Raw genomic sequence first — 15,271 nt, 5'->3', positions numbered from 1 at the left:
GGCTACAAGTTCTATTTCCATACATTGCCTCCTTTCAAAGGCATGCCAGACGTTCCTCCTCGGCAAAGGATAGAGGCTCACAAGCAGATTTCTTTACTTCTTCAAATAGGAGCTATACAGCCAGTTCCTCTGTCAGAAGTGGGACTAGGATTTTATTCTCGCCTGTTTCTAGTATCAAAGAAAGGGAACACGTGGAGACCAATTTTGGATTTATCTATCCTCAACACTTATCTGGACATTCCAAAGTTCAAAATGCTGACGTTACAACAGCTTTTACCTCTGTTGGGAAAAGATCACTGGATGGTAACTCTGGATCTCAAAGAGGCTTATCTTCATGTTCCTATCAGGCCCAGTTGCAGGAGGTACCTGCGTTTTCGGGCTGGAAATTTACATTATCAGTTCTCTGCATTGCCCTTTGGCTTATCTACTGTGCCCAGAGTGTTCACAAAGGGTCTGGCTCCAGTGATAGCCTTTCTCAGGTTAAAAGGAATACAGATTTATCCTTATTTGGACGATTGCCTGATTATTGCACAACACAAAGACGAACTTCTGCATCATCTACAGTATGTGATGGTAGTGTTAAGATGCCTAGGGTATTCTGTGAACGAAACATTCCAGTCTAGTACCCTCTCAGGACATGTGCTTTCTGGGTGTGAGACTGAATACAGCTTCCCAGATGGCCTTTTTGACCCCGGACAAACAAAGAAGCCTTTCTCTTTATTTCCATCAAATGTCTCTACAGTCCAGGCTGACTGCAAGGACAGTCCTTCAAGCCTTGGGGTTCATGGCATCTTGTATTCTGGTGCTTCCCAATGCCAAACTGCATATGAGGAAGCTTCAATGGTATCTCAAAAATGTATGGACACAACACTGCCAAGATCTAGACACTGTCATTCAGATAATACCTTGCATTCGGAAAGAATTTTTGTGGTGGGCTCAGGAATGTCACCTAAACAAGGGACTCTCTGTGACCCGACCAGAGGCGAGTCAGATTCTAACGACAGATGCCTCGGTCAAGGCTTGGGGAGCACACCTCAATGGAAAATGGGTGCAAGACACGTGGCCTGTCAGACTTCAACATTTGCATATCAACTTGAAGGAGATGTTAGCAGTCCAATTTGCATTGATGGCTTTCAAGGATTTACTTCACCCAGGACAGGTGTTGATTCAAACAGACAACACTACTGTCATGTGGTACATCAACAAGCAAGGGGAACCCATTCGTACCCTCTTTGCAGGCAAGCAATGATTTTGTGGGAGACTGCTCTCAGTTTACACCTCAATCTTCAGGCAAGGTTTCTACCAGGAGCACAGAACTCCTTAGCGGATGTGTTGAGCAGACAAATTGTGGATCCTCACGAGTGGAAACTGGATCCTCATGTGTTTCAAAAGTTGACAGTGTTATGGGGTACTCCAGACATAGATCTGTTCGCTTCTCCACTAAATTACCAGTTGCCAAAGTTTTGCACAAAAATGTTTCATCCCACAGCTTGGAAGGTGGATGCTCTATCATTCAGTTGGAGCAATCTTCATGTCTATGCCTTTCCACCTCTGCCTCTCATTCCCAAGGTACTCCTGAAGGCCAGAATAGACAAGCCATCCATGATTCTGATAGCGCCGGATTGGCCTCGACAGCACTGGTACCCGCTACTGAGGAGTTTGGTACGGGAGCCTCCATGGCCTCTGCCTTTGATTCCGCATCTTTTGTCTCAGGAGGGCAATCACTTCCTCAATGTCAAGATTCAGTCTCTGCATCTCACAGCCTGGCATATTCTGTTTTAGACCCTGGAGGGTCTCAGCTTCCACAACAAGTTTTGAATGTTATTTTGGAGGCCAGAAGGCCTAGTACAAGAAAAGTTTACGCTGATAAATGGAGGAGATTTTTTCTTTGGAGCAAATCGAAGGACTTTGATGTTTCCAAGCCTGATTTAAGTGTTTCTCTTCAATATCTTACTGAGTTATTGGACAAGGGTTTGTCTTTCTCCTCGATAAAGGTTCATGCTGCAGCCATTTCTGCTCACTATGACTGTGACCCTCCTTTATTTTCCCATCCTTTGTTTAAGCAATTTCTTAGAGGGGCAAAGAACATAAGACCCCCACGTAGAGCTCCTACTCCTGCTTGGGATCTCAATTTTGTGTTGGAAAAGCTTACTCTACAACCTTTTGAGCCTGCAGCTACTGCCGAAGTTAAAGTATTTATCATGGAAGACTGCTTTTTGTTGGCCATTACCTCTGCAAGAAGGGTTTCTGAATTACAGGCCCTTATGGCAGTGGAACCTTTCCTGATTTTTCATAAGGATAGGGTATCTTTGCGTACTAATCCTTCCTTTATGCCTAAAGTGGTTTCTAGTGTGGCCTTGAACCAAACTATTCATTTGCCTACTTTTTATGCAAACCCTCAAAATAAAGGGGAGAAGATTTTGCATACTTTGGATATTCACAGGCAGTTACGTTATTATTTGAGCAGAACCAAGGGTTCAGGCAGTCTCAGCAGTTGTTTGTTTCTTTTGCTTTGGGTTCTCAGGGAAAACCTGTTTCAAAACAAACTATTTCTAAATGGATTGGGTTTTGTATTTCTTTCTGTTATTCCCATCATGGTAAGGAGATTCCGGCTGGAATCAGACCTCATTCCACTAGAGCTACTGCCACTTCTACTGCCTTTCTAAGGGGGGTAGCTACAAAAGATATTTTGGAAGCAGCCACTTGGAGTTCAGTACATACTTTTTCCAAGCATTACCACCTTCCTCTTTATTCTAAGTCTAGGGCTGGATTTGCCACTGCAATTTTACAGGGCATTTTAGCAGCCCCTAATGCTTTATGATTTTTCCATCCTCCCTTTACCTCTGCTTTGGGATTCTACCCATATGCAAGGACTGCAGCAATGTGAGATGAAGAACATAGTACAGTTTTGTACCTACCATAAATGTAGATGTTCGAAGATCCACATTGCTGCAGTCCAATTTACCCTCCCTCCTTCCCTTCTGTAGTTTGGCATGATTATATGGTTTGGGTGATGGTTGTTGTTGAGCATGTTTTTGGGCTGTGGCCTTTCTTTTTAGGGCCTTCTGACATCTGGGGCAAGAAAAGACTGAGGATATGACGTCGGTCATGCGCTTTTATACCCTGACGCTCTGATGTCAGATCTGAGCGCCCATGACCGACGTCAGCCTAATACTTTGGTATTCGGGCCGACCGAGGACAGCGGACTACCCATATGTAAGGACTGCAGCAATGTGGATCTTCGAACATCTACATTTATGGTAGGTACAAAACTGTACTTTTCTTTTACTCCCCCAGCACAGACCACTTGCCATCCCCCCAGTTTTAGACATTGTGAATGATGTTTACTTAGAATATAGTTTGAACCCAGATTCTCTGCCTCCTGCTCCAGCCAAACCAGACAGATACTATAGAGTGCCTGATTCCCACAAATTCCTTTATAAAAGCCCTGTTGCTGATCCAGAGACTATCTCCCAGGGTCCCAAAGGGGCTAAGCTATGGCAAAAAATCCTGTACCCTCTGAAAGGGACTCCAGAACACTAGACAGGTGGGGGAAAAAGGTTTACACCTCAGCCACTCTAGCTATGAGAGCACTAAATTGCCAATTTCACATGCTAAAATATCAGCAATTTCTCATGTCTCAGCTAAAACAAAAAATGAGCACACTCCCTCAACAGTCTGAATTGAAAGGAATGCAGGATCTGTTGCATGCAGCTGAACAGGTGGGCAAACATACTTTACAATGTGGTTTTGATTCTTTGGAGGCTTCCTGCAGAGCAGCTGTCACTGGGTCTGTTATACGTAGACATGCTTGGTTAAAGGAACAAACTCTGCCTGATCATGTTAAAGCAAAGCTTCTAGATGCTCCCTTACAGCAGGATGTTCTATTTGGAGTTAAGGCAGAAGAAGTCTTGAAGAAAATGGAGGATAAGGCAAAATCTGTGCAGACAGTCAAAGATTTTCTACAGGTACAGCCCCCTCACTTCAACAGAAATTGGCCAACTAAAAATTGGTCCTTTCCAGCTACTGACAGACCACAGAGGGGTAAATACAGACGTCCAAGAGGCAGAGGACAACCACAAGCCCAATACAAACCTCAACAATGGGGCACTGCAACACAGAAGGGAGGAGAAGACAGGCCCCAATCTACCAGAAGGCAAACTCAGTGACTTGCACCTCATCTGGCCAAGCAACACTCTCTTGGCAGCTCCCTTGGGAGGAAAACTCGCACTTTTTCAGACAACTGGCACATTGTCACAAAGGACAAATGGGTCCTAGACATAATTTCACAAGGATACAGATTCCATTTTCACACCTTGCCAATGAAAAGAGGAATGCCAAACCTGCCACAAAAATCAATGGGCAGAGGCACAAAAACAAATTACAGCTCACATGGATATGAGAGCCATTCAACTGGTACCTACACGAGAGCAAGGCCAAGGATTTTACTCAAGACTCTTTCTAGTCCCCAGAAAGGACAATGCCTGGAGACCAAATCTGGACCTTTCAATTCTAAACACCTTCTTACAAGTACCCAAATTCAAGATGCTAACACTACAGCAGCTTCTTCCCATGTTGGGCAAGAAAGCATGCCTAGTAACGTTGGACCTCAAGGAGGCATACCTGCATGTCCCTATCAGACAAAGGTGCAGAAGATACCTCCGTTTCATTGCAGGTTCAACCCATTACCAATTCTCTGCACTGCCCTTTGGCTTATCTACTGCACCCAGGGTCTTTACAAAATGCCTGGCACCAGTAATTGCATACTGCAGACAAAGAGGAATTCAAATATACCCATACCTGGACGACTGCCTCATTCAAGCAGAAAGCAAGGACATCCTCTTACAACATCTGGCTTTTGTAAAACATCTTCTAAGTTGCCTGGGGTACACAGTAAACGAAAAGAAATCAAAACTAGTACCCTCACAAAATATGACATTCCTGGGTGCCAGCTTGAATACAACGGCCCAGAAGGCTTATCTGACACCAGACAAATAACTACAATTGACTCAATATTTCAAAACAATGGCAACAAAGACCCTACTCCCTGCAAGAAAAATTCTGCAGGCCTTGGGCTTCATGGCATCTTGCATACTACTAATACCATTTGCAAAGCTGCATATGAGGAAATTACAGTGGTACCTAAAAAGTGTATGGTCTCAACACAGCCACAGCTTGGACACAATGATATCTGTCATTCCTTGCCTACAACAGGAGTTTCTATGGTGCTCACAGGCATGTCACCTCAGCAAGGGTCAGCCTTTCACCTTGCCTCCAGCCAGGCAAACTATGACAACATATGCATCGGACTACGCCTGAGGGGCACACATGGCAGGACAGTGCGTTCAAGGCGTATGGACTGCAGACCAAAGAAATCTGCACATCAGTCAAAAAGAGATGCTAGCTGTATAGAATGCTCTGACAGCCTTCAAGAACCTATTACATCCAGGACAACTTACAATAAGGACGGACAACACCACAGTAATGTGGTACATAAACAAGGGGGTACACACTCCTACCCCCTATGCAGGCAAGCAATGACCTTGTGGAACACAGCACTGGCTTACCAAGTTTAGTTACAAGCTCAATTCCTGCCAGGAAAAAAGAACACATTGGCAGACGACCTCAGCAGAAACATCATGGATCCCCACGAGTGGAAGCTGGATCCACAAGTATTTGCAATGATAACTCAAAAATGGGGCCTTTCAGACATAGATCAGCTAACAACATTTTGTACAAGGACACTTCACCATCAAGCTTGGAAAGTGGACGCACTCTCATTCAGTTGGAAAAACCTGACAGTATATGCCTTCCCTCCATTGCCTCTCCTCACAAAGGTGCTTCTGAAAATCAGGAAGGAGAGACCACGACTGATGCTCATAGCCCCAGACTGGCCATGCCAGCACTGGTACCCACTATTAAGGAATATGGCCCAGGGCCCACCTTGGATTTTGCCACAAATTGCTCATTTGCTCACACAGAAAAACAATCAGATTCTACACAGCCAACTCAAAACCTTAAATCTGGCTGCATGGCAAATCAGCTAAGCATCCAGCCAGCTCCTCTTTCACAAGCAGTTATGGATGTTCTTCTGGAAGCTAGGAGGCCCAGCACCAGGAAGACCTGCTCGGACAAATGGAAAAGATTTTGCGCCTGGAACCAAGCTAAAGGCCAAAACACACTTCAGCCTCACATGCCTCAGATTCTACAGTATTTAACTGAGATGTTGCACAAAGGACTTTCTTTTTCTTCCAATAAAATCCATGCATCAGCTATTTCAGCCCACTACAACACGGATCCACCCTTATTTTCACATCCACTTCTAAGGCAGTTCCTCAGAGGGGCAAAAAACATTAGACCCCCCCCCCCCCAGGAGAGTACCTACACCAACATGGGACCTCAATTTTGTTCTGGAAAAACTTACGCTACCTCCCTTTGAACCAGCTTTCTCTGCAGATCTACAGTTTCTATCATGGAAGACTGCCCTGCTGCTAGCAATAACTTCAGCTAGAAGAGTCTCAGAGCTGCAGGCACTAATGGCAGTGGAACCTTTCCTCATTTTCCATCAAGACAGAGTTTCTCTGCGTACTAATCCTTCCTTCATGCCTAAGGTGGTTTCCTGTGTGGCTTTAAATCAAGCCATCCACTTACCCACCTTTTTCCCCAAGTCCACAGAACAAAGGAGAAAGACTCCTGCATTCCTTGGACATTTACAGGCAACTTCGTTACAACCTGGATAAAACTAAGGTTTTCAGAAAATCTGACCAGCTCTTTGTATCCTATGCTACAGCTTCACAAGGGAAGGCTATATCAAAACAAACCATTTCCAAATGGATAGGACATTGCATTCGTTTTTGTTATACCCATCATGGAAAACCAGTCCCTGCTACCATTAGGCCCCACTCTACCAAGGCAACAGCTACATCTACAGCCTTCCTCAGGGGGGTTCCAACCAAGGAGATTTTGGAAGCTGCAACTTGGAGTTCAGTGCACACCTTTAACCAAACACTGCCACTTACCACTTTACTCTAAGACTAGAGCTGGCTTCGCCACTGCAGTTCTGCAGGGCCTTCTAGCCTCCTCTAACCCTCTATGAATCCTCCACCCATTCTTAGCTTTGAGATTCTACCCAAGTGTGATGACTGCAGCAGGGTAACACGATGAACATAGTACAGTTTTGTACCTACCATAAATGTAGATGTTCGAGTGTACACCCTGCTGCAGTCCAGGTTACCCCCCCCTCCATCCCCTCTGATCTAACTGGCTAAATTTCTACAAAACCTTCCTAATGTATTTGTTTATAGCTAGAGGGATTTTTTGTTGGTGCTAAAACTTCATAAATTGGTACTAATTACTGACCACCTTTTTGGGGACACCTGACATCTGGGGCAAGAAAAACTGAAGAAAATGGCGTTGGATGCATTATATATACCCCTGGTGCACTGACGTCAGGGAAGAAGCGACAGCAACCGACGCCGGACCAAGACTTTGGAATTCCGGCCGACTGCGGGACCACCTGACGACAGGATAACCCAAGTGTGATGACTGCAGCAGGGTGCACACTCGAACATCTGCATTTATGGTAGGTACAAAACTATACTTTACTCTTCGTACTGTTGTTCAAAATTCTTTCCCTTTTATTATAGAGCTTGTTGATATTATAGTTCCACCATGTGGGTTTGCCCTGCATTTGTTCTTACAGGGTACAGCTGCATCTATGCAACTGTTTGCACGCTAGCATAATGTGGTATGTATGTATGCATATACGGATTCACTTCAAAAGACGGAAAGCCCAAAATCTTGAATTTCAAAAGACTGAGACCCAGATCCTGAAAGTTCAAAAGACTGAAACTCAAAATACTGAATCTCAGAATACTGAAAACGTACAAGATACCAACAAGTACTATATTCCAGCAGAAGTAGATACAGAAACAAATACAAGACAAACCATATTATTTTTCTCCAAGTATAAGTTGGGGGCAAGCACCCCTGCACCCCCCGCTACTTAAATATAGTAACTCCAAGATCGCACTTCACTGCACTAACATGAGTTATGTTGTAGTATAGCAAGTTAGAAGGGAACATAACTAAGGTTACAACAGGCAGTCATGAAACACATATGTTTATCATTTTGTTCTGTAAAGTGCGATCTTGGAGTTGATATATTTAAGTACCAGGGGGTATAGGGGGGTGCAGTAGATCATGCCCCCCCCCCGCTTATACTTGGAGAAATGGTAAACAGTTTATCTTGTATTTGTTTCTGTATGTAGTTGTGCTGGAATACACTAAGTGTTGGTATCCTGTGTGTTATCAGTATTTTGAGATTTAGTATTTTGAGTTTTCAGTCTTTTGAACTGTCAAGATTTTGGTCTCAGTCTTTTGATATTCAAGATTTTGGGCTTTCAGTCTTCTGAAGTGAATCCGCATATACGTATGTTTGTGTGTGTGTGTGTGTGTGTGTGTGTATATATATATGTATATATATATATCTACATATATATCTACATAAGTACGCACGCATGTGTGTGCGCATGCAGACATGTATATGTATGTATATTGTATATATCTAAAATTTTTTGCTGGCCCAAAATATGTAAAACTTAAAATAGTGAAACCCCAAAGTAGGTATAAGTATGTATGTATGTGTATGCATATATATAAAGTTGCAGGGGGTGTGGGGTGAATTTTCTTTATTTGAGTGCTAGCTATATTTTGACATATGCCTATATATTTGTAAATATACATATATGCTATAAGTAACACTGTTGCCTCACAGTAAGAGTTTGTTCTGTTTGGTTCTCAGCTGAGGTGCTTTCTTTGCAGAGTTAACATGTTCTCCTTTTGCCCATGTGTTTATACCTATGGTGCATTTGTGTTTTTTCCTATATCAAAAAGACAAGGTTTTGCATTGATGACTCTTATAGTGTTGGAGTTAGTCTGCTTAGATCAAGCTTGCGCCTCGGGGGACGTGTTTTTAGTAGTGGTTACTTCTGCTAGAAGAATATGAAGCTTCAGGCTGTTTTGATATCTTCTCCTTATGTTGCCATTCACAGAGAGAGTTTTCCTTGTGTAGGTATCCATCTTTAATGCTTGGGTAGCTATGCAGGATCATTCATTTCCTACTAATTATCTTCCCACAGTAGTTCAACTAGGAAAACAGATTTTCAACATTCTTAACAATGCCACACTGGTTTCCTCAGAAAAGATGGTTCATTGATTTTGTCTTTCATTTAAGACAGAGAAGGAAGAAAACTGCTAAACAGTGTCTTTTTAGTAGTATATTTTTAGTTGTGAAAATATGGTAAATTCTTAGTTGTTTGTCCTGGGACACGTCTACCAGAGCTGTTTCTACAGCCATAGCCTTCATCCATTTTACCTCATTATACAGTATTTTTGCAGCAGCTGCTACGTGGTCCTTGCATACATTTGCAAGGCAGTATAATATTAGACTTGATCTCCAAGTCAGTATGTTTTTAAAGAGCAATGGCTGATAAGGGTATACTTGCATTCTTCTGCCACTCACAGGAAAATAACTAGGGATTCTCTTCTTGAAACCATATTTCCGAGTTCACATTATGGGGTCATTGTGATGCTTGATCTTTGAGAAGAGGGCTGTTTGTCTAAACTTTATCGAATAGTTGTTCAGAAATCAGAACCACAGACATTTAAGTGAGAATTGACTCAGCAGCAATGAAAATCAAAAATTAAACAGTCCAGCATCTTTTTTTTTTGTCTGCATTCTTGGAGTAACAGAAATATATGCAAGATGCTGAAATCTCAAAATGACTATATATTACAGTTTGCACTCATCTCAGTAAATAAATGTTCGACTAAGTTTTGGTTTGCCTGAAGAGCCCTGGTTGTAGAAATAATCTAGTACTCTCCCTATTAGTGCTCTTTTATCTTCTGTTGTGTGTGGTCCAGAATTGGAATGGTCTAGTGCATCATGGGGTGGCTGGGTTTTCTGTGCTGGGAAAAGTTGCTTGTGTTGTGTGGTCCTAATACTGGCGACATCAGTGCCATATTTGTTTAGAGCCCAAACTTTTCTGAAGGGTGCACTGTTATGGTGAGTACCTGTAATTTTCACATAAATGTTTATAACTTTTGGCTGTTGTTGCTTGTTGGATGTCTGCACTAAAGCACTGAAATATGATTGATGGCAGTGTTAAAGTAAAATATATATTTTAAGTATATTCTTCATTTGTGTGTGTTATTACAGAATACGGATAAACAAACAGTTAGAGCTGGAAACAGAAGAAATGCAAGAAAAAGAGGAAAACAGGCAGAAAGGGAGAAGGAAACAGAAGCGGTTAAAAGAGTCTGAACAGATGGAAGAAACAGTAAAAGAATCTCCCCTGCAAATGCAGGTTTCAGTAGAGCCTGTAGCAGAGTCCTCTGGACAGGTCCTGATGGTCGAAGTAGATAATGTACAACACGAGGATTTCCAGGTTACAGAAGAAGTTAAAGTAAGTGTATATGTTTAAAAAAAGGTTCTTTAACTGCACTTTAAAAGTTATAGTATAACAACGTCCATACAGCTTGTATGCCAAATGTAGCTTGCTGTATTTGATAGATGCATATTACCAGGGACCTTTTGTCTGTGTCCATAGAAGGAAAAGAGACAATTCTGTAACACCCTCAACGAAGATTTAAGTGAGTTATTGTACCACTGTCTAGCTTTTAGAGACAAAAGTCTACTCAGTGTCCAGGAGACCAGCATTAAATAAGCATGTGATTCAAACAGGGTAGACCTTCCTTGTCATGTTAGCTCTACCACTAAACTAGTGAATCTTTTAAGACTGGGGTACAATGTTGTAGCATTCTCTCGTTATTTACATGTATTGTACTGTAGGAAGTTAGTGTGTGTTAGCACCTTGGTCATGATTGGTTAACATAACAAGCTGGTGAATAAGCATGTGATTCAAACAGGGTAGACCTTCCTTGTCATGTTAGCTCTACCACTAAACTAGTGAATCTTTTAAGACTGGGGTACAATGTTGTAGCATTCTCTTGTTATTTACATGTATTGTACTGTAGGAAGTTAGTGTGTGTTAGCACCTTGGTCATGATTGGTTAACATAACAAGCTGGTGAATAAGCATGTGATTCAAACAGGGTAGACCTTCCTTGTCATGTTAGCTCTACCACTAAACTAGTGAATATTTTAAGACTGGGGTACAATGTTGTAGCATTCTCTCGTTATTTACATGTATTGTACTGTAGGAAGTTAGTGTGTGTTAGCACCTTGGTCATGATTGGTTAACATAACAAGCTGGTGAGTCTTTGTTCACTGAACTATTTCCATGAATGTTTACTAATCAAACAGCCCAGCATCTGTTTGTGGAACTGCATGATCCGAGTGGTACTGTACTGTCTTTTTAATGTGCATCCTATCCAGGTGTATATCTTTATAATTCCTAATGGTGGAATATAGTTCCAGTTAACTGAGGGTCAGTATCATCTTCATGTTATTGGTGTGAAGCAGGACTTTTCATGGTAATCTTTAATTATTGCAAGTAACTTATTTGCTTCCAAAAACTGCCCTACACTTATTAGTGCCCTAGCCTTTTTCCCTTTCCTTTCATAGAACAGTTTTGAAGTTATTTAGCACTCTGCCATTGCCTGTACCTTGTTACTAAAGTTTGCTTTGGTATTGAGCTGTTTGTTTGTATAGGACTCCAGCTAATTTAGTGTCAGATGGTTTGTTGGTTGAGTTTCTGCGTGTAAGTGAAGTGTCAGTGCTGTAGCCTAATAAGCCTGCGTACATTGAAAATGCATTCTATATTCATTTATAGCACATCTATATAACTTCTTTCCTAACTTATTTCTGGCCTGGTTTTCTTTTCTGCAGTCGACTTACTTTGTGAGCAACCTGTATTACGTCATCGCTGTACAAAATTACCTTATTGTAGCGTTTGTGTTTTGCGTATAAATGAGCATATGAAGCTGAAGCTTTTTACTTGTTGATGATATGGGCTAGATTTGCACTTTCTAGATGGTTTGGGGGCAGAATTTTCCCCTGTCGGTGTTACTGAGAGTACTGAAAGCAGGTCACTTTGTTACTGCTTTAGTCATCTTCAGTCTCCTTGCTGTAGCCTACATTTGATGTATGGGAAATGCTACAAAGGATAACTTGTGCAAGGCAGAAGGATATTCTAACCACCACAGAGACATGTTGGTCAAAGGCAACACACACACACACACAGATATATATATATATATATATATATATATATATATATATATATATATATATGTATATATATATATATATATATATATATACATACACACACACACACACACATACACACACACACACACACACACACACACACAAGTTCCTGATGAGTCTGTCAGACTGAAGTGCAATGTTATCTATAATACAAGTGGTAGTGATGCAGGATTTACCAGGTGAAAGAGCCATTGGCACAAATGTTAAAGTATTTGCCTGCCATTCACAAGGTGCGAGGTTTGACCCTCACCTCTGGTAAGAGTTCACTGTTTAAAGGGATATTATTTGGAACAGGCTCCCCATCCATGTGAAGCAGAGTTCCTCCCTAATCCAATTCAAGTGCAACTTGGACAATTGGGTAGAAAACCGGAAATTCATCCCTGGTTTGGCACTTGTGTCTCTCATGCCAACGGGTAACCTATAAATGGTTCATCTCCCAGGCCCATGCTTACACTTATCAAGGGTATCTGAACTTGTCAGAGATTTAGTATGCATGGCTAGGCTTAAAAAGGCCCTCGTGGTTGTTAGCCTAGTAAACACATATGAACCAAAGGAAACTGTGCTGCATTTCCTGGTGTTGAGGGTTAAGTCATTCATTCATATAGCAGAGATTTTGTGGTCCAGCTCTTGTTGAGGATTTAACTAATTGATTTGAAAAAGCAATAACATATGTCTGAAAGGAATAATGTTTTGTGGATATGTCCGAAAGGGATAATGTTTTGTGGATATGTCCGAAAGGGATAATGTTTTGTGGATGTGTCTGAAAGGAATAATGTTTTGAGGATATGTCTGAAAGGAATAATGTTTTGTGGATATGTCTGAAAGGAATAATGTTTTGAGGTTATGTCTGAAAGGAATAATGTTTTGAGGATATGTCTGAAAGGAATAATATTTTGTGGATATGTCTGAAAGGAATAATGTTTTGAGGATGTGTCTGAAAGGAATAATGTTTTGAGGATATGTCTGAAAGGAATAATGTTTTGAGGATATGTCTGAAAGGAATAATATTTTGTGGATATGTCTGAAAGGAATAATGTTTTGAGGATATGTCTGAAAGGAATAATATTTTGAGGATATGTCTGAAAGGAATAATGTTTTGAGGTTTAGAAACTATCAGTGAGAAGTAAATCCGTTAAGTTCATCTTCATCATGGCTAACCTTTCCTCCATAGAGGTCACTGTAAATTTGTAAATTGATACTCTGAAAACCTATAATATATTGAATTCAGTTTTAGCTTTTCTAGCTGTTCCATGTAAGAGTTATGATGGTTTAAACAAGTTTTGTTTTGGGCCTTTGGGTATGTTCAAGAAGTTTAGCTCGTTGGACTGTAAGTCTTCAAAGGCTAGTGTTGTATTCAGTTGTTGGTCTTCTCAAGGCTTTGGAAATGACAATCCTAATTGCTTCATGTGCTGTACTTTTTTTGGGAACACACTGAGCAGTGTTGTTGTTTACTTAATTTGCTGAAAAAAATTAACTTAATTTGTAGAAGTAACTGTCTTGCATGAACGGCTTCCCATTTGAATTAATTCAACTTATTGTAGTGATATGTAGCTGCTGGTGAGGATTTGTTTTATCATGTTTTGGCATCTCATTCCTCATTTTACTGCTGCAAACTCTGATTTATGTACTGTTTTTTAGGCACTGACAGCAGAAATAGTCAAGACAATTCGAGACATCATTGCCTTGAATCCTCTTTACAGGTAAGATTTGGACATTGTAGTTTAATCCTTCTAGTACAGAGATGAGTTTTCTATCTGGGATGGTGCTAACCTGGTTTGGAACAAGATTCTTGGCCTAGAATGGCCATCCATTGCATGCTGAAACTGGGTACTGTAATTTTGCAGGATTGGAGATGGGCTTGCATGTTGCTGACCTGCTTTGAAAACATGAGGAGTGCTCACTGCACTGTAGGACTACATGTTTGGTAGACTATAATGTCACCACACTTCCTGACCGTGTTCTCACTGCATAATGTGAACTGTGCTTGGTGGGAGGTCATGATGTCATTGCATTCCTGGCTCTGTAGTCACTGTGCAATATTAATGTGTGTTTCGTGGATGGACCATGATGTCCCTGCACATCTGTGTGATAGGCCAAAGAAGACCCATAAAGATGACAGAGTGGACTATTGAGGACAAGAAAGAAATGATGTATTGTTACTATTATGCAAAAAGCCCAGAATTTGTAGATATAAGATATACAAAACGATTAAGAGAGAAATTAGAGGAAAGAAAAATACTTCTGCAAGAAAAACTGTCAGAAGCTTCAAATAAAAATTTGCGTTCATTAATATAACAGATTTGTGAAAAACAGTATATAGATCAAGAAACTTTGATCTCTTTGGAAAAGGAAGCATCGGAGGAAGTGTGAAAATATAAACAATAAAACTTAGAAATATTTGAACAATATAAAAAAGAAATATGGACACAGGAAAGAGAGAGAGATTTGATATGGTGCAATAGATATATATTTGCAAAGGAGAAAGCCAAATTAATCAGTATATATAAAGAAGGCAGCCCCAAAGACATTCAAAGAGAAATACAGGCAAAGGCATCCGGATATGGAAAATTTTACAATAAAAAGATAATATCACAAAGATGGAATGTAGAAAGGATTAGTAAAGTAGAAGTTAAAAAAAATAGAAGTTGAAGTTGAAGTTAGCATTGATAATAAAATTAAATAAACAAAAGAGTGTAAACCTAATAGTTATCTACATACCCCCAGGGAACAATATTGAAACTCTAGAAACCATTCTAAATTGGATAGACAACAATTACCCACAAGAAACAATTGTCCTGGGAGATGTCAACATTGACTGGAACCAATGCTCCGCCCAGTCCAATCATACCCCCTTAAATCTCTATGGGTTTACTCAGATTATATCCACTACCACCAGGCTAGGCAATAATAAGCAAAAAGAAAGCATACTTGACTGGATGCTTGTCAAGGAGGACCCCCTAAGATATACTCTGGGTACTCTCCCTAATGATGTTAGTGACCATTTGCTAACATACATTTTGAAAAATAATACAACCAA

At 40.8% G+C, this 15,271-nt stretch overlaps 1 protein-coding gene across 1 annotated transcript in view; it reads left to right on the top strand.

The window, feature by feature from the left end:
* Nucleotides 1-15,271, top strand: part of LONP1 (lon peptidase 1, mitochondrial) — an 843,750-nt gene that overhangs the window by 244,847 nt on the left and 583,632 nt on the right. The window contains exons 4-5 of the mRNA XM_044090626.1: nt 10,220-10,466; nt 13,873-13,934. Of these exons, the coding sequence (XP_043946561.1) occupies nt 10,220-10,466; nt 13,873-13,934 (309 nt within the window). The remainder of the gene's footprint in view (nt 1-10,219; nt 10,467-13,872; nt 13,935-15,271) is intronic.

The sequence above is a fragment of the Protopterus annectens genome, chromosome 13.part0, assembly GCF_019279795.1.
Source record: "Protopterus annectens isolate FY-2018-M chromosome 13.part0, PAN1.0, whole genome shotgun sequence".
NCBI lineage: Eukaryota > Metazoa > Chordata > Ceratodontiformes > Protopteridae > Protopterus > Protopterus annectens.
The sequence above is the reverse complement of the archived record's forward strand: the minus strand, read 5'-3'. Positions and strand labels throughout refer to the sequence as shown.